This window comes from Rana temporaria, chromosome 12 (genome assembly GCF_905171775.1).
Source record: "Rana temporaria chromosome 12, aRanTem1.1, whole genome shotgun sequence".
In the NCBI taxonomy this organism is placed as follows: Eukaryota; Metazoa; Chordata; class Amphibia; order Anura; family Ranidae; genus Rana; species Rana temporaria.
The window spans coordinates 112,338,120-112,356,117 of record NC_053500.1 but is presented as its reverse complement, the minus strand read 5'-3'; the positions used below and the strand labels follow the sequence as shown (position 1 = coordinate 112,356,117).

At 41.6% G+C, this 17,998-nt stretch overlaps 1 protein-coding gene across 4 annotated transcripts in view; it reads right to left on the bottom strand.

Moving 5' to 3' along the window:
- Window positions 1-3,421: 3,421 nt before the first annotated feature.
- Window positions 3,422-17,998, bottom strand: part of NCOA5 (nuclear receptor coactivator 5) — a 43,178-nt gene continuing 28,601 nt past the window's right edge. For 3 of the 4 annotated variants that reach the window (XM_040330196.1, XM_040330198.1, XM_040330199.1), the window contains 6 exons: window positions 14,633-15,097; window positions 12,019-12,119; window positions 11,206-11,332; window positions 10,892-11,103; window positions 4,485-4,799; window positions 3,422-4,391 (listed from right to left, as the gene is read on the bottom strand). In XM_040330196.1, coding sequence (XP_040186130.1) covers window positions 3,751-4,391; window positions 4,485-4,799; window positions 10,892-11,103; window positions 11,206-11,332; window positions 12,019-12,119; window positions 14,633-15,097 — 1,861 coding nt within the window. In that variant the 3' untranslated portion in view covers window positions 3,422-3,750. The remainder of the gene's footprint in view (window positions 4,392-4,484; window positions 4,800-10,891; window positions 11,104-11,205; window positions 11,333-12,018; window positions 12,120-14,632; window positions 15,098-17,998) is intronic. The other variant, XM_040330197.1, reaches the window with a different exon arrangement.

The following is a 17,998-nucleotide window of genomic DNA, read 5'->3' as shown; positions in this document are numbered from 1 at the left end:
AGGCTCAAGAAATCCTGCTCGGTTTAGTCAGTGTTAATATATGCCCTTTATTAAGCAAGCCTTTACTAGGGTTTGGTTCTGCAATTACCAAAACAGTTTCTTTGTTGAGTCAGATTTTCTGTCACGACAGACTTTTTCCCTTCAGTTTAGGGCTCCTGCCATCCTTTTCCCTCCATTGAGGGGCTCGTATAGATGGGTCCATTCAATTTTTAGAATACTCATGGGCAGTCTGGTTGGAGGAAAGCGTTTGTCCCTCCCTAAATAAAACAAATGAGCATGCACCAGCCTAGTGCAACACTAAATGGTTGACAATGTTTTTATTAAAATACTCACAAAAGTTAAACAGCACAGGTATATTATTGTCTAGTCGTGGGTTCATAGTGTTTTCTCAGCCACTAGACTAAATAGTACAAGATGGACATCTTTTCCAGCAGATATCAGTAGGTGCAGGATAGTAACATATTTAAGGGTCAAGCCCTCTTCCTTAGAGCTTGATATATTGTGTTAATTTTCACCACCACTTTAATACCGACAGTGTGTGCACATTTTAGTTTTGGCTCTCCCTAGTCTGGATAATTCTGGCCAACCTTCCTATATGCCCTCCCAAAAGCGGATTTGGAAAATGCAGAATTACACTTACGGGTAATTATTTACATAAGGTTTCCAGGACAAGTAGGGTAACCACACGTGTTTTTTTTTTGAGAATTTATTTTAAAATTTATCTTTTGTCTCTCTTCATGTTTCCCAGGTTTGCAGGACCCAATAGCTGAATATTCCAGGGATCATAAAATGTCTTACATCTCCCTCTCAGTATACTTCTATATTAAAAACGTAAAGTAGTTGTAAACCGACGTTATAATTTTCAAGCAATACCGTGTTAGATAATGCTATGTCTCCACTGTATGCGCTTTAAAGACACCTTATTTCCGAACACCGATCGACACTTGATGACCGTCCACTGTTCCCTCTCCTGATCTGACAGCTACAGCGGGAGGGGCCGAGAATCCCCCGCTGACATCAGCCAGGAGGAGGAGCATGATAAAGGTCAGCCCCTACTATCTTTGTTTATAGACAAATCTTTGGCATGGAATAAGGTGGAGACCTCTTTGAATAAGGAATTACAGGTCCAATATTTGATACTTGGGAATATTTAATCCAAACATTTCCCATAGATGCCCAATGTGTAATGCAATGTATTTAATGTACTCAAATAGTATAAAACACAGATTTTAACCAATAACTCTCCCAATGGATACTCCACCTTTCATTTAAACCTCCTAATCTAATGATTGAGGCCTCCCCCATCCTTTGTACAGTCACATGATTAAATATGGCAACTAAAATAGCTTTTAATAGTTTGCCTGACAAAAAAAACAGTGTCAATCTTCTATTTGTGTAGACATATTCCATCTTTATGCATACAGCTTTTCCCTGACTTCTCTATATTGCTGAGCACATTCTAATTGTTTTCCAACCAGGCCACCATATTTAAAAAGACCCCAGTTTCTATATAACAGCAAACCTGCACATGCAAAAATCAATGCTTTCCATGAAAGAACGTCATCGACGTTGTAATCTGTGGTGCTGCCACAAAATTACACTTACACTGGAAAAGTACTTTGTGCACTTTGCATCTGCATTTATGCTGTTCCAGGCCTGACGGGGTAGATCGACTTGACACTGCACAAGTAATGTGGTCTGTGTGCACCCATTGGGATTTGGGCTGGATTGTCACAAAAAATAAAAGGCCTTAGGATAGGGCAACACTTTTTTTTTTAAAGCAATTAGTCAGGGGGTGGAGGCAGAATGGTTTGAACTCAGAGCAGCCTGTTAAGTGGTTTAGGCTATTTCATACACCTTTTAAATGCCGTCTCCCAATTGACCTTCATACTTTTTTTTTTTTTAACAAAACTCAAACTTTAAATATTTTTTTTCCCCCTTTTCTGCCTATGTAGTCACATGACCGCATCGCTCTTGTTCAGGGCAAGAGTCAAATTCCACAGGAGGGAGGAAAAAATGTATGCTAAAATGTATACAAAGGCAATAGGAAGGTAGCTTTTGAAGAGGTATAGTAGAATATAGCATGGTGCCGAATTACTCATTGGTAAAAAAAAAACACCATTAAAAAGGCCCCCTTAGACCTTTGGGGCCAGATTCACAGAAGTACGCCGGCGTATCTACCGATACACCGGCGTACTTTCAAATTTGCCGCATCATATCTTTAGTTTGAATCCTCAATCCAAGATACGACGGCTTCTGGCTTCGATCCGACAGGCGTACGGCTTCGTACGTCTTCGGATCGTAGGTGCAATACTTCGGCGCCCGCTGGGTGGAGTTCGTCGTTTTCCGCATCGGGTATGCCAATTAGCTTTTTCCGTCGATCCACGAAGATACGCGCAGCCGTCGCATTCTCTTACGTCGTCGCTAGTCGGCTTTTCCCGGCGTATAGTTAAAGCTGGTATTTCGTGGCGTATAGACTTGCCATGCTAAAGTATGGCCGTTGTTCCCGCGTCAAATTTTGGAAAAAAAATTGCGCAAGTCGCCCGTGAATAGGAAAGGACGTATCTCACGTCGAAGTTAAAAAAAATGACAGTGCAACGTCATTTCGCGCAAAGCACGGCGGGAAATTTCAAAACGGAGCATGTGCATTTCAATCGGCGCGGGGACGCGCTTCATTTAAATGAATCACGCCCCCTACCTGCCCAATTTGAAATACGAGCCGAGAAATACACTACGCCGCCGTAACTTACGGCGCAAAATCTTCCTGGATTCGAAATTCCCCCAGGTAAGATACAGCGGCGTAGCGTATCCGATACGCTGCGCCTGGGCAATTATCTGTGAATCTGGCCCTTGGTGTTTATTACCATATGCACCTTAAAAATGCAGATGTCATGTTAAAAAATTGATTTGCCTACAAACTCAATGGGGCGGACTTACTAAAGGAAAATAGGCCGTGCACTTTGCAAGTGAGGTTGCACTCATTTATCCCAGAGCTTAGTGAATGTGATAAAGCTCTGCCGATTTCCATCACCCAATCATGTGCAAGCAAAAATGTGGCAGTATTTTGCTTGCACCTACTGGGTATTCTTTATGAAGAAAAAGCACAGTATTTGCCTTTAGCAAATCAAACCCAATGTCTTGACTTGCAACTCAGAAACAGACTATGAACTTACTGCTGCAAAAGTAAAATGTGTGTGCACAATGGACAAGAATCAGTAAAAAAAAAAAAAAAAAAAAAAAGTTCAGTAACCAAAGATGCAAGATTGAAATCCAGCAAAATGTATATGAACTACATCCTGCTTTTCTGATTTGCTTTTATTATACCGATGAGAAATGGCTTACCACTTAAGACACAGTATGGGAAAAAAACAGACTAGAACTGTCCACACCCTCCTCCCTTTAGAAATCACTGCAAGAAAGCTTTTTTTTTTAGTGGAACTTTTTACTAAAAAAAGGCTGCAACGAAATACAGTTCCAAGTAACAACATAACAGTGCTGGAAAATACAATTCACAAAACCGTTTCACAAATGCAAGCTTCTTGGTGACCGATGAGCAAAGAGAAGAAATTCTTCAGAGCTTGTCTGTAGACCATGACGGAGTACAGTATTTAACATTTAGCTAGACCCTGCATGATATAAAAATTATGAACCAATAAATGGTGAAGGAACGAAATACATAAATTTCTTACGTTATGAAATGCACTACTAAATTATGTCTACAAGGAGACCAATGTACATGGCACCTTTCCACTAAAAGGGACGGGGATATGATCCCATAGAAGGCTGTTGCGTTTGCCCACCACGAAGAGCCTGGCCTACTGCCTGACCCATCAAATGAGAGAGTGCAGGCCCACTTTGAATGAGTGTGTCTAAAGCCTTCTGCACACTAGGGTTGTCAACATTTATACCAGAAGATGCTCCTGGTCTTTGACCTGGAACACTGCCAGGTACCTGGACACGATTTTGAAGTTGTCCATACAGGTTCTGCATTTGAGGAGTTGGACCAGGTCGAGGTGCTGCACTTCGCATTGCTAATCCTGCAGCCATGACATTAGACATATGACTTGCTGTTGGCTGAGGTCTTTGTGGGGCTGGACCAAGAAGTCCTGCATCCATTGATCCTGCTGGTCGTTGCTGAGTGTTGGATAGATTGCCATAGTTCTGGTTTGAGACAGCAGAACTTGCAGTGTTAACTTGGTTAGATGAAGTAGAAACTCCACTGTTGAACAGACTGAGAATTTTTGCCTGCAGCTCTTGTTGAGAGCTACTTGTGGTTTGAGGTGCTGCAGTAGCAGAGCTTAATTGTTGATTCAGCTGGAGTGACTGACTGCCCGCAAGAGAAGATTGGGCAGCAAGAGAAGTTGCTGGTGCAGTTTGTCTTGAGAGTTGTGCTGCAAATCAGGAAGATTATGTGAATTAATTTTGTGGGATTAAAATCAGAGAAAAAACAAAAAGCACAAATTAAACAATGCAATGAAACTTACATGGTAAGGAGTCACCAGCCATGGCCATTAATCTCTCTTTTCGTTGCTGTAGATATAGGATGACTTTGTCTATTTCTTCAGCGGTCACATATCTATTGTCTGCCAACAAGCCTATGATAGTCATTATTCCAGGGGGGGGACCCCCCCTTACCCCCTCATCCAGAGCGCCACGCTCTCTTAATATAGCTTCCGCCGATAACTTGGCAGCTTGCCGTGCAATATCTTCACGTTCCTTATCGCGCGATTCTGTTTTGTACCGCTCATGGCTTCTCGCCACAAGAAGCATCGCATCAGCAATTGGCATGTTCCGATGTTCTGTAAAAATAAAAATGACATTCCAACTTCAAGACAAAAACCACAAAATACTGCAACTTCCAGGTATAGAACTTTTGTTTATTGTTTAAAAAAAAAAGAAAAAAAAGAAAAAAAAACACAACTCACGTGGCATACTTTTTGTCTCAGGGCTTGTTCATACCAGCAGATACATTATAGCATATCAAAAAGGATTCATTAGGGGAGATTTACGAAAACTGGTGCATCTGTACATAGTAACCAATCAGCTTCTAGGTTTTATTGTCAAAGCTTAATTGAACAAGCTGAAGTGAGAAGGTGATTGGCTACTATGCACAGCTGGACAAGAATCTATGTGCCGTTTTCGTAAATCACCCCCCATTGAACCACTTACTTTTTTTAACTTCATTAAAATGCCAGTGTCAGGCCATCCATCTTTACTCACTGTAGCGAGCTGCATTGCAACATGTTGCAAAAAAAAAAAAAAAAAAAGAAGAAGGAGACAAGCATATGGCGTAAGCGGGCTCACATTCAAATCCTAGAAATGTCATTAAGATTAGAAGGGTGGTTATTCCTTAGGCCCAATTCTCATGCAACTTTGGACATGTTTTCCAATGATAACCATTCATATTTGTGCAACTTAAAAAGTTGCAGCAACTTCAAAGTAGTTAATGCACTACTTTGGTCCGACTTTCATGCAACTTGAGGGCCATAGGACTTCAATGTTAACCCTCAAAAGTTGCATGAAAGTCGTACCTGAACGTTATACAATACAACAGTTTTCCATTAGCACTGCTCAAAGCCAAATTTGCATCCAAATTAGAGCAGTTCCAAAACAAGCTTTAACCAATGCAATCACATCATAGAATATATTATACATTTGCGCTGGAATGCAAAATCTCAAAACCAAAATGAGTAGAGTAAACCTGCCTGGAGCGCTTGTTCTTAAAGTGAAGAGAATGCAAACCAACACTGCAATGCCTGGTGACAGGGTAAGCTTTTAGCAAGCCTAGATATCCCCATCTGGCAAGAAAATTGGTCTATATATTCTGACTTAAAAAAGCTATTGTAAGGACAGCACCACACTGTTTCTACTGAAACAGATAGTGCTGTCTGGTATACTGATGTTAGTTTGTTATTTTTATCAACATCACCTACCATGTAACTATATATGTAAATCACACACAAAAGGTTGGACCTTGTGTCTGTTTTCAACCTCACCTACTATGTAACTTAGATTACTCAAGTGAAGTAACTGAAAAAAAGGTAGAGGACATCATCAGCTGAGAGTTCACATCGAATTTGTGTGGCTCATTCTCCTATCCTGTTCCAGTTACAACAGGACATTAAAAAAAAAAAAAAAAAAAAAACACACTATGGACTTACAGATGACTATGTGATATTGTGTTACAATTTTAGAATTGTTTTGCAACCATAAATTATCCACTTGCCAACCGCCACTTGAACATATATGTCGGCAGAATGGCAGGGCTGTGCAAAGCAACGTATATATACACGTCACTTTGCCGCCATGTGGGCGTGCGCCACCGCAAGCTCCATGCCCGTGGACTCAATGTCCGCCGGTGTCCCACGATTGTGTCACGGAGCTGCAGATCGGGAGGATGCCTGTGTAAACAAGGCATCTCCCTTTTCTGCTTAGTGACGCAGGACAACGGTTGTCTGCTCCCTCTCATCGGGAGCACCGATCAGTGTAGTGTCATAGTAAGCCACGCACCCAGTTAGCATCGCTCCCTAGGACACACTTAACCCCCTTCCTCGCCCCCTAGTGGTTAACCCCTTTTCTGCCAGTGTCATTTTTATAGCACCGATTGCTGTATAAAATCACAATAGTCCCAAAAACAGCGTCAAAAAAGTGTCCGCCATAATGTCAGTCACAATAAAAAAAAAAAAAACACACGCTGATCGCGCCATTACTAGTAAAAAATAAATAAAAATGTCATAAAACTACCCCCTTTTTGTAGACGCTATGACTTTTACGCAAACCAAGCGCTTATTGCGATTTTTACCAAAAATATGTAGAAGAATGTGCATCGGCCTAAACCGAGGGGAAAAAAAAAAAAAAAAAGAAAAGTATAATTATATATATATTTATATTTGGGGGGGGGGGGGGGGGGAGATATTATAGCAAAATGCCCCTTTCCAAAAACTTTGCTCGATTTTGGTTTATAGCGCAAAAAATAAAAGAACCGCAAAGGTGATCAAATACCACCAAAAGAAAGCTCAATTTGTTGGAAAAAAAATAAAAACACAACGTCAATTTTGTTTGGGAGCCACGTCATACGACCACGCAATTGTCAGTTAAAGTGACACAGTGCCGCATCGCAAAAAGTGGTCTGGTCATTTGGCAGCCAAATCCACCAGGGCTGAAGTGGTTATAGGTTATACTCCATCTCATTTTGTGCCCCACTTCATTTAAAGTCCCATGACCAATATCTTGTTTTTATGTGAATATTTCGGGATGGAGGTGGGTCACAGTGTAGGCCTCAGATCATTTTTTTGTCTACGTTATCAGCTGAGAGTTCACATCCCATTTGTGTGGCCCATTTTCCCTTCCTGTTCCAGTGACAACAGGACATAACCCCCCCCCCCCCCCTCCCAAAAAATAAATTCCCCAGTAGAAAGACAAATAGGACCTCTCAAATCGCTCCCTAATGCGATCAGTGTTGCCGTTGATTCTGCTCACCATCTGTTCCACTGACAATGACGTCAAACACATTGAAACAAACGCAAAACTTCCATCAATGGTAACAGCAGAAACACATCTACCCCTCACCCACTCTGGCCAAGGCTGAGAAAAGCTTATGCCAATGCCCCCCCCCCCCCCCCACCCCAAAAAATAAACCACACAAACTTGCTAGTAGCACTCACTGTAAAACATTTGTGGACATGGATCCTGTGCATTCATATTAAAACGCAGTAAATGTATGCACCTATTCTATTCTACAGGCCCTGGAAAAAGCAATCTACTATTTAAGACGATAAAACACATTGCTAGAAAAGGCAAATAGAGCTCTGTGTAAAATACAGATATACACTCACCAGCCACTTTATTTAGGTACACCTGGCTCAATTGTGTGGCAACACAAATTGCTAATCAGCCAACCACATGGCAGCAACTCAATGCATTTAGGCATCTAGATGTGGTGAAGATGAGTTGAAGCTCAAACTGAGCATTAGAATGACAAAGAAAGGGAATTTAACCACTTCCATACAGGGCACTTATACACCTTCCCGCCCAGACCAATTTTTAGCTTTCAGTGCTGTTGCACTTTGAATGACAATTGCGCGGTCATGCTACACTGTACCCAAACTAAATTTGTATCATTTTTCCCCCCACAAATAGAGCTTTCTTTTGGTGGTATTTGATCACCCTCTGGGATATTTATTTTCTGCAAAAAAAATAAAAAAAATTACCGAAAATTTGTTTCTGTTATACAACATTGTAAATAAGTAAGTTTTCGCCTTCACTGATAGGCACTGATGGTACTGCACTGACAAGGCAGCACTGAAGGGCACCAATGAGGTGGCACTGATGTGGTGGCATTGATGGGCACTAATGGGCGGCACGGATGGGCACTGATAGGCGGCACGGATGGGCACAGATAGGTGGCACGGACAGGCACTATTGTATGTGTTGTACTAATGGATGCATCCATTTTCTGTGTCCTCCTCATCCCTGGTGGTCTAGGGTGGCATCCTTTATTTTTAAATTGTAGGTGGTCTATATGGCCATCTCTGGTGGTCCAGTGGGCATCCTCGGGGGGGGGGGGGGGGGCTGTGCTGATGATCGATCAGCACAAACCCCCCCGTCACAGGAGCAGCCGATTGGCTCTCCTCTACTCGCGTCTGACAGACGCGAGTGAGGAAAAGCCGATTACCGGCTTTTCCTATTGACATCGTGATCAGCCGTGATTGGACACGGCTGATCATGTGGTAAAGAGTCTCCGTGAGTGAGACTCTTTACCTTGATCGGTGTTGCGGGGTGTCAGACTGACACCCTGCAACAACGATCGGCGCGCAGCGGCTCAGAATCCTGAGGACGTCATATGACGTCCAGTCAGGATTCTACAACCACTTTGCCGCCGTCAATCTGTCATTGGCGGGCGGCAAGTCTGAATATTTCAAAAACTGCAGATCTACTGGGATTTTCATGCACAGCCATCTCTCGGGTTTACAGAGAATGGTCCGAAAAAAACAAAAATATCCAGTAAAAGGCTGTTGTGTGGATGAAAATGCTTTGTTGGTGTCAGAGGAGAATGGACAGACGGTTCGAGATAGAAAGGCAACAGTAACGCAAATAACCATGCCTTACAACCAAGGTATATAGAATACAATCTCTGAACGCACAACACACTGACCCTTGAAGCAGATGGTCTAAAGCAGCAGAAGAGCAAACTGGGTGCCACTCCTGTCAGCTAAGAACAGGAAAGACTACAATTCGCACAGGCTCACCAAAATTGGACAATAGAAGATTGGGAAGACCATGCCTGGTCTGAGGAGACTCCAATTTCAGCTGCGACATTCAAATAGTAGGGACAGAATTTGGCGCTTGGGGATGTGGTGGAATGCGAGATTCTCATCATGAATGTGCAGATGACAAATCTGCAGCAACTGCATGATGCCATCATGTCAATATGGGAAAAAAAATCTGAGGAAGGTTTCCAACACATTGTTGAATCTATGCCAGAAAGAATTAAAAGGCAGTTCTGAAGGCAAAAGATGGACCAACCTGGTACTAGCAAGGTGTACCTAATAAAGTGGTCGGTGAGTGTATATGCCAAAGAAGTGCACCGCTCCAAGCTTTTAAACAGCCTCTCGGGAGGCCCACTGCTCCGGGTGCAGGCCTCAGAAGTTTGTCTAGCTTGGTATGTATAGCAAAAACAAAAAACGGCCCTCCGCAGATTTCCCACTGGTTGTCATAAGGCGATCAATGATAGGATGCCCTAGGAAGGGCAAAAAACATGTCAGAGGGGCGCAGCCAAGGGGCATGGACTGTGTCAATGGCCATCTACACACAAACTCCGTGGAATCTCCGGTCTCCCTACAGTGGCTTTCCAAAAAGAACTACCAAGTGGCCATTTTAACACATACTATGCAGGCTTTGTCCACTATTGTCACCATCACAAAACACCCATTAAGAAATGCCATGCAGCCCTGTATGTAGGCCTAATAGGATGTAAAGAGTCTAAAAAGGAGGAGATTAAGCAGCGCTGAGATGCAAACAATGTAAGAATACTTTTTATTGAGAAGGCAGCGTTTTTGATATACAATGCTTTAAAACTATTTTAAATTGCTCTCCCTTGCATTTTTGCTACTAGAACAAAAAAAAATAAACAAAGGCAGTCAATGGAAATTCAAAGCATTTTGTAGCTCAAACACTAAGGCCCCTTTCACACTGAGGTGCATTTCAGGCCGTTTAGCGCTTAAAATAGCGCATAAATAACGCCTGAAATACTCCTGCCCCAGCATTCTCAATGTGAAAGCCCTCAGGCTTGTGTGACAGATTCTTGCCATTGGAGAAGCTAATCGCCCATATGAATGCGCCCTTAGACTCCTTTCACACTGAGGCGTTTTTCGGGCGCTTTGGCGTTAAAAAAAGCCTGTAAAGCCTCATGTGCAATCCCAATGTAAAAGCATGAGTGCTTTCAGAGCCCTTTCACACTGCCAGGCGCCAAGACGCCTTTCACACTGGGCATTTTTCAGGCGCTTTGGCGGTAAAAAAAAGCTCCCTCAATGGGAAGGGGGCTTTAGGAGTGTGTATTCAAGGCTTCTAAAGCGCTGCAAAGAAGCTGCTTGCAGGACTTCTTTTTTTAGGCGCTGCCAGCGCAGCACCTCAGTGTGAAAGCACTTGGGGTTTCACATTGGGATTGCAGATGCAACTTCTTTCAGACGCTTTTTTTTTTACGCTAACGCGCCTGAAAAACGCCACAGTGTGCAAATAGTCCAATTAAAAAATGTATTAAAAAGGTGGGTTGTCCCTAGTAGTAACTTAATGACTTGAATGAAATTTCTGGCAAATGGCTACTTTGCAAAGCTACAAAAATAGAGCCTTTATCCTCTTGTAACTGTAAATTTAAAATAAATAAAAAACACACCAGAGGGACTACCTTGCGGGGTTCCACATAAGATGTTCACGGTGCAAGAATGATGCGTCTGGTGCTGCTGAGTGATCACTATAGCAAAAGGTGAGCCTCCTCTAGAAACATCTTCCAAGGCTTGGGTCAGTGAAACTTCTGTGTTTAGAAAGATCAGATCCACCATCATGCCAAGGTCACGGACCTTGCGTCCCACAGATTCTGCATATTCCCTGGAGGAAAGGTTGTGAGGGGGGGATTAAATGACATGGTTAGTCAAAGTATGCCACTGATCTCACTGAACGCTACATGATAAACCAAATCTGCAATCTTACTTTGACTGTTTGTTAACCACCACAACAGAGCAATCAACCGGGCGCTCAGCATCAACCTTTCTTTGAATTTCGTCAAAATATTGCCTGTACAATTCTTCACGGCGTCGTTCCTCACGTTTAAGTCGATCTAAGTATATAAATATAGTTAAAAAAATGTTTTAATCATTTATAATTGAAAGATTTTCCTTTCTATAAAATATGTATACATCGCTTACACAGATCAATCCATTTATGAGTTAATATAATGTTACCCCAAGCACTAAAATCTCATAAGCCTTATGTTAATATTTCACTTTCATTAAAAGAATATCTGGCGATCCTGCCATGAAGGTCTATGTTCAGGCACTGATGACAGCGCATCGTACATGCTTTAAAAGAATTTTGCTCCTCCAACTTTAAAGGAGCTTACAACTGGCCAACATATGTAGACATGGTCCACTGTTGTCCTGGGAAATGCTATGCAATCATTGCTGGTTGCATGCATGTAGATAGGCACTGAAAAACAATTTAGGAGACAATGCTCAAGCAAAATGTCAGTTAGGGCTTACAATTAACTTTCTAAAAACATTTGATAAACCGCTCCCCAAGCTCCAAGACAGACAATCTACCACACTGGATGCTGCATGAGGTGTATTCTGCTACATGTAAAGATATTAAAGCAGGAAACAGGAGGAAAATTCATCCAGGAGGGACCCAGACGTTTTCTGAAAGACACTGTTTCTTTGAAATCTTTTACAATGCCAGCTGGTAAGGTACACGAGGGAATAAAAACAGCTTGAAACATTCAATAGTGCAAAGAAAGAAAATACACACCTTCTGGAAACCTATCGAGGGAGTCCCTAAGCCGATCATACAAATCATCTCTCTTTCTAGACAAATCGTCAAGGCGAAATTTATCAGCGATGTCGTCGACTCTGAAGGAAATAAAACGCCAATCTGAGAAACCTTTCAACTGGAAGCATCCAATGCAACGTTTATATACAACGGTAAAAGTTTAGTAGAAAGCAAGGATTACCAACTTATTGTGCCCCAACAGTCGGTGTTTTGTTTAGGAGCTTATTTCTGGGCAGTAAAGGAAAAGGTTTCATGAAATGGTTTCTACTAGCTAATGTCCCTTTCACACGTCAGTTTTTCAGGTGGACCCGTTCAGATGCTCCATTCACTCCAATGAAGCGGCGGATGTCAGCGGTGACAGGTTCGCAGACACTCGCCGCCATCCGATCTTCTCTGAAATATAGGACGGATGGAGATACCATTTTCCATCCGTCTGGCGGATCGGGTGAAAAACAGACAGGCAGTCCGTTTTCATCCGATCTTCACACAGAGAGCAGGGCTCTGACAGGTCCTCCTCAGCACAGCGAATGGAGACGGTCCCATCATCCGCCTGCTCAGCGATCCCCACTGAGCAGACAGACAAGCTTGTGTGAAAGGACCCTAAAAGTTTGAGCTCATTTTCTTCACACTTTACTTTTTCGCCCGGTACATTGGTTTTCTCTTATGCATTTTCTCCCTGAATATAAATTGCACCATACTGAAAAGAAATATCAAATCTGGTGGCAGAATATTTCTAAAGGTGGCTGCAATCTATTGTTTTGTGTTCAGTCTCCAATAGTCACCAGCAGCATATCCCCAGTCTGAAAATATGCCTTTATCATGTCTGCAGTCTGACCATCTCATTGTCCAGCCATTTGATGACATAAAGGGCTGCAATGAGCCCCCCCCCCCCCTAAATTTATTGTAACCACCACTTGTACACATGGTAGATCTTGTAATTTAAGGGATCAATGCTAGGCTCACACCTGTGTGTTTTTGCAGGCCATGCCTGCGTTTCAAATTAAGTGTTTTTTTTTTAACATGTGATTTCCCTGCAGTTCCCGCACTGCGATTTTACATGCGTGGGTGTGCCACACAACTTCTATCTCCCCCTTTGCACAAGATGTATTGTACTTTGCATGCAATGTAGAAGTACATTTGGTTAGCTTTTATTTTGCAGCATTTGTAATTTACAGCACAGTTCCTCACCTGCCAAGCATAAGAGAGAAGTAAACACTACAGATGATATTTATATGCTTTGCTGAGATTTCATGACTGAGGTTTACAACCACTTTAAGCCTTGCCAACAATAACCTGGCCATTTATTGGACATGAAACAATGGATGCCAAGAGGCACAAGATCATCATTAATCTAAGCTGGATGGGTGCTGGTCTCAATATACTGGACATAGTTGTGTGAGGGGTAAACACACTGGCTTACTGGGAAGCTCAGTGTGCTGTTGCCTCTCCTCCCCATCAACTGGTATACAACTGAGAACAGAGGGTATGTGATCACTTATAAAAAAGGGAAAATGTTTTTTTTATATATCGTATACAAAAATGTTTTGCCTTTTATTTCTATTTAAAACGGAATGGGATGTTGGGTACAAGGCGATCGTTTTCAATCGCTTAAACCATTAACAAACATTTAATCCTCCGGAACTATCTGTCTGGATACTTTATTTTTTTAAATAAAATTAGAAATAAAATCTCATGCAAATTATTACTTTTAAATTTCCATGTTGCATCCTCCCCAATAGGGAGACTCTTAATCACAATATCTTTCTTGGATATGCTCGGTTCTATATAGGGTCATTCTCGTTTGCATGCTTTGCTCCATGGGACGATGCGCTTGACACCTGTATAATCCTACTGCTCATGTCTCCTTTTTACCATTTCTATTTTGCCCATTACACAATGTAAATATTTAAATGCTGACCCGATATGTTGGCTTATAGGTCAATAACCCCTTTTGTAAAATAAAGTGCAAGTTACAAACTAATTCTGACGTTTGATTTCTGCTAGCTGCATAGCTCAGCAGTCAAAAAGGTTTTAAAAACACCTTCTCAACATTTCATTAGGGGAAAAGCACATCAATCTCCAAAAAATCTGGCTCTTGTTTGACAGCTGAATTTAGCAAGACATGTAACAAGTGGCTAATAAAATAAATAAAAATATAACAGAAGGGGGGGGGGGAGGAGGAGGATTGAGCAAAGAATAAAAAGAAGCCCTCCCCCTTGAGGGAATCTATTTTCTTTAGACAGCAACACCACTTTCACCTGCCACTAAATGCGGAGAAGCAAAATGGCAGTTTTGCATGCACAACTTAAAAAAATTAAAAATACAATTTCAAGATTTCCTGACGAAGATCAATATCGTTTTCACAAGTCTAGGTGCTCCGCCGCTAAAATAATAATAATAAACAAAAAAAAAGGCAAGGCCAACAGAGCAGCACACTTAAATAGAGCGGATATTGTAGATTATATTTTATTTCAGTTTCAATTCATGTGCTACGAGTCAAATTATAAATGAGCAATTGTGGTATTTATGCAATTATGATTTTTGTTCAAGTCAGAATTTATTTTTAACGTTTAGAAGAAAAAATAATTCAAACCTGTATAACGGATCCCTTGGGTCTCGAGCCTCCCTGTATCTTTCCAACGGGTCTCTCACATCTCTTGCATCACGCGCACGAAGATCTCTAGCATCTCTTGGTTCTCTGGTTTCACGAAGTTCCCTTAATTCCCTGGACTCTCTAGTTTCTCTTGCAGCATCGCGGAGATCTCTAAGGTCTCTGACATCTCTTGTATCTCTGATGTCTCTTGCATCTCGCGTATCCCTGAGCTCCCTCGTATCTCGAGGGTCCCTTGCATCGCGAGGTTCGCGGAATTCTCTTTCACGGCCATCTCTCAAATCTCGAAGATCACGGTCTCTTGGCTCACGTCCATCTCGCCCATCACGAACTGCTCTTGAATCTCTGTCACGTGGTTCTCTACTACCTCTCCTTGGGCTAGAGCGCAGCGGCGAGCGTTCACGTTCACGTCTTTGCTCCTGGCCTTGTCCAAAGCCATACACATCTCTGAAGCACCAAAAACAATTGTTAGTTTAGGTTTTAAAAGTAACAGAAAGCAACAAAAAGTATAGAAATAGAAAGGCAGCTTCTATACTTTAGCTCCATCATATAAAAAAGGATTGAGGATTTCTACTGTCTTTGCAGAGTCAAGTGCAGTAAAGGGGCAAAAGCAAAAACAGACCTGACATTTACTATACTGCAGCGTCACATAATTTTAGACAGTGAAATTTAAATACGCGATTGACGAGTTTAATATTACACCAGTTTCAACTTTTTCTTTGACGGTTGGGTTAAGTTAGAGTTCAGCCTCCAATTTGCGTTTAGGTTTCAAATGCTCAGCATGAGGAAGAGAAGTATAGTGTGGTTTAAAACATAACATATTAGAACGAAGGGTTTTTGTTGTCTTTCCAGCAGGTGACAGCGGTTCTTGGTTTACTGCGTTTGAAACCATATCTTTTAGTTCCATTGAAGAACTAAAACAAGTGTCACACTAATCTCAAAACAACTTCACCGAGATCAGTGGCAAAATAGTTGAGGATGTATTCTTGATAAGCCTAGATATGCATGCACAAATGTAAAAAAAACAAAAACAAACACACACACGCCAACCCTGACCAATCGCCATACCAACACAAGCCATGTTGACGATCTCTCCCGCTGTGCTATAGTATTCTGACAGGGGGATGCAAGCACTGATTGGATGCTGGTTTTCCAGCATATCGCCCTTCCAGAACACAAAGGCACAGAGGAGGAGACCACTGCGTGTGTTAGTACAGCAATCTGTCAGTCTCATTCACACCATAAAAACAAAATTTACATATGTACCAGGCTTAAAGGGTTGTAAAGGTTTGTTTATTTTCTAAATAGGTTCCTTTAAGCTAGTGCATTGTTGGTTCACTTACCTTTATTTCCCTTCTAAATTTTATTTTTTTCTTTGTCTGAATTTCTCACATCCTGTTTCTCCTCAGTAAACATGCCACCATCATCCAAGCCGTGGTTAGTCAGCCAGAACAGCTTACCGAGGACAAACAGGAAGTGAGATATTCAGACAAAAATAAAAAAAAATTTAAGAAGGGAAATTGAAGGAAAAGGTAAGCGAACCAACAATGCACTAGCTTAAAAGGAACCCATTTAGAAAATAAAAAACGAACCTTTACAACCCCTTTAAGCCTAGCAGCTAAATGCCAGTAATCTGCACTTGAAAAATTTGAACTATTCCTGGCAGATTTTCGCTGTCAGAGTACTCCGCCCCGGCTCTGAGGCATATAGAGGCACAAATTAATCAAAAGATGTGTGCATCTACCAACATCCCACCCAGCATCTAACTAGGATATTTTGTGCTGATCTATAGAGAAATATGAACCTCTCTCTCTCAATAATAAAACTTTACCAGAACGTCAGTGTCCACCTTCGACAGCTTACCGACTATTGTTAGGCCATGTCCGCAAAGAATAAATACCAACATGAGGATGTATAAAAACCAACATGTCGGGATTAAAAAAGGGGGATGTGTATTATTTTCGCTAAACACAATGCACGTTAGGCTGCAGGGAGTTGATCCTGGACGCAGCACTTTTTTTTTTATCCTAAAACGCAGCTAAATAGTCTGCAACTAAAACCTTGCTAATCGTTATGTATGCATAACATGATTACTTTGCATTGCGAGTCCGGCTGCTTTTAGAAGTGTCCTAAATGCAGCTAAACTCTGAAATGTTCCACGAAGTGAAACCATTGACACTTTTGCTGGAGCAGCCAACGTTTGTTTACCATCGCTCTGCAGGCTGCTGGCTCTCTAGAAGTCATATGGGTGGCTGCGCTGCTAGAAATGGGCCAACTCTCTTCCCCCTGCCATGTGCCCCAGTCTTACCTGCCCCTCCTGGGTGTTTGGTACTTCTATGGCAAGTGTCCGTGAAAATCCATTTGCCGATCTGCCCAAGGTAGCACTTTCAGGTTCAGAGCTATCTACGGTAATCATGGCTGCTCTGGCTAGGAAAGAAGCTGATGGAGCACAGTCTGTGCTCCACCACCTTCAACAGAGTGCAGAAGTGACAGTCACATAAATCTCTGAAGCCTCCTTAAAAAGAGAACCCAACACCTACACAAGGCGTTACAGCCCCCTTGCGATAGCAGTAAAGTTTCATAAACACCGAAAAAATAATTAAAAAAAAAAAAAAGCCGACCATACATACATTCATTACGGAAACAATTGTGTCATACACATTATCCATCGTCGCGCATAAAATACTGAAGAGAGCAATCATTTTAGGGCCATCATTTAATGTGAACTGTAAAATAGTGAGCTGTATGGGCGTTAACGGCATAGTCTATTGACAATTTTGTTTATCGCAGGTTTTACCATTTTTTCACAGGCGAGTGCAATTTTTAGACCTGACATTTAGTAACTCAACGCAACCTCGTCTTTTAAAATGTTAAAAAGTTGGGTATTCTTAGTAGTATCACAATTATGTGAAAAAAATAATGCAATTGCATCCATTTTACAGGGTTTCGGATTTTAGAGAATGTGTTTTTAGGGGTTTGTAACAGGCCTAAAACATGCTAGACAGAGTGGGTGCTCTGGTGGCCAAGGTGTTGAACGGTGTTTTTTGTTTTTTAATGGGGGGGGTAGGAGATTAGAGTTCAATGCAATTTAGGTAGCATTCTGTGTATTCATGTACCACATTTTTTTTTTTACATTTAGCAAAGCAAAACTTAAATAAAGCTTAAAATGGACACAGTCTCTTAGCTGCATCCAAAAACGATACATTTGACGAATATTTGAGGAAATTAAACTTTCAAATTTTTGCTTATTCCTAATGACTTGCCAACAAACTGATCAGAAAAAAAAAAAAAAATTTTTTTAAAAAAGGTGAACATGCTGCATCGTATTAAACACATTTGGTGTTGCAA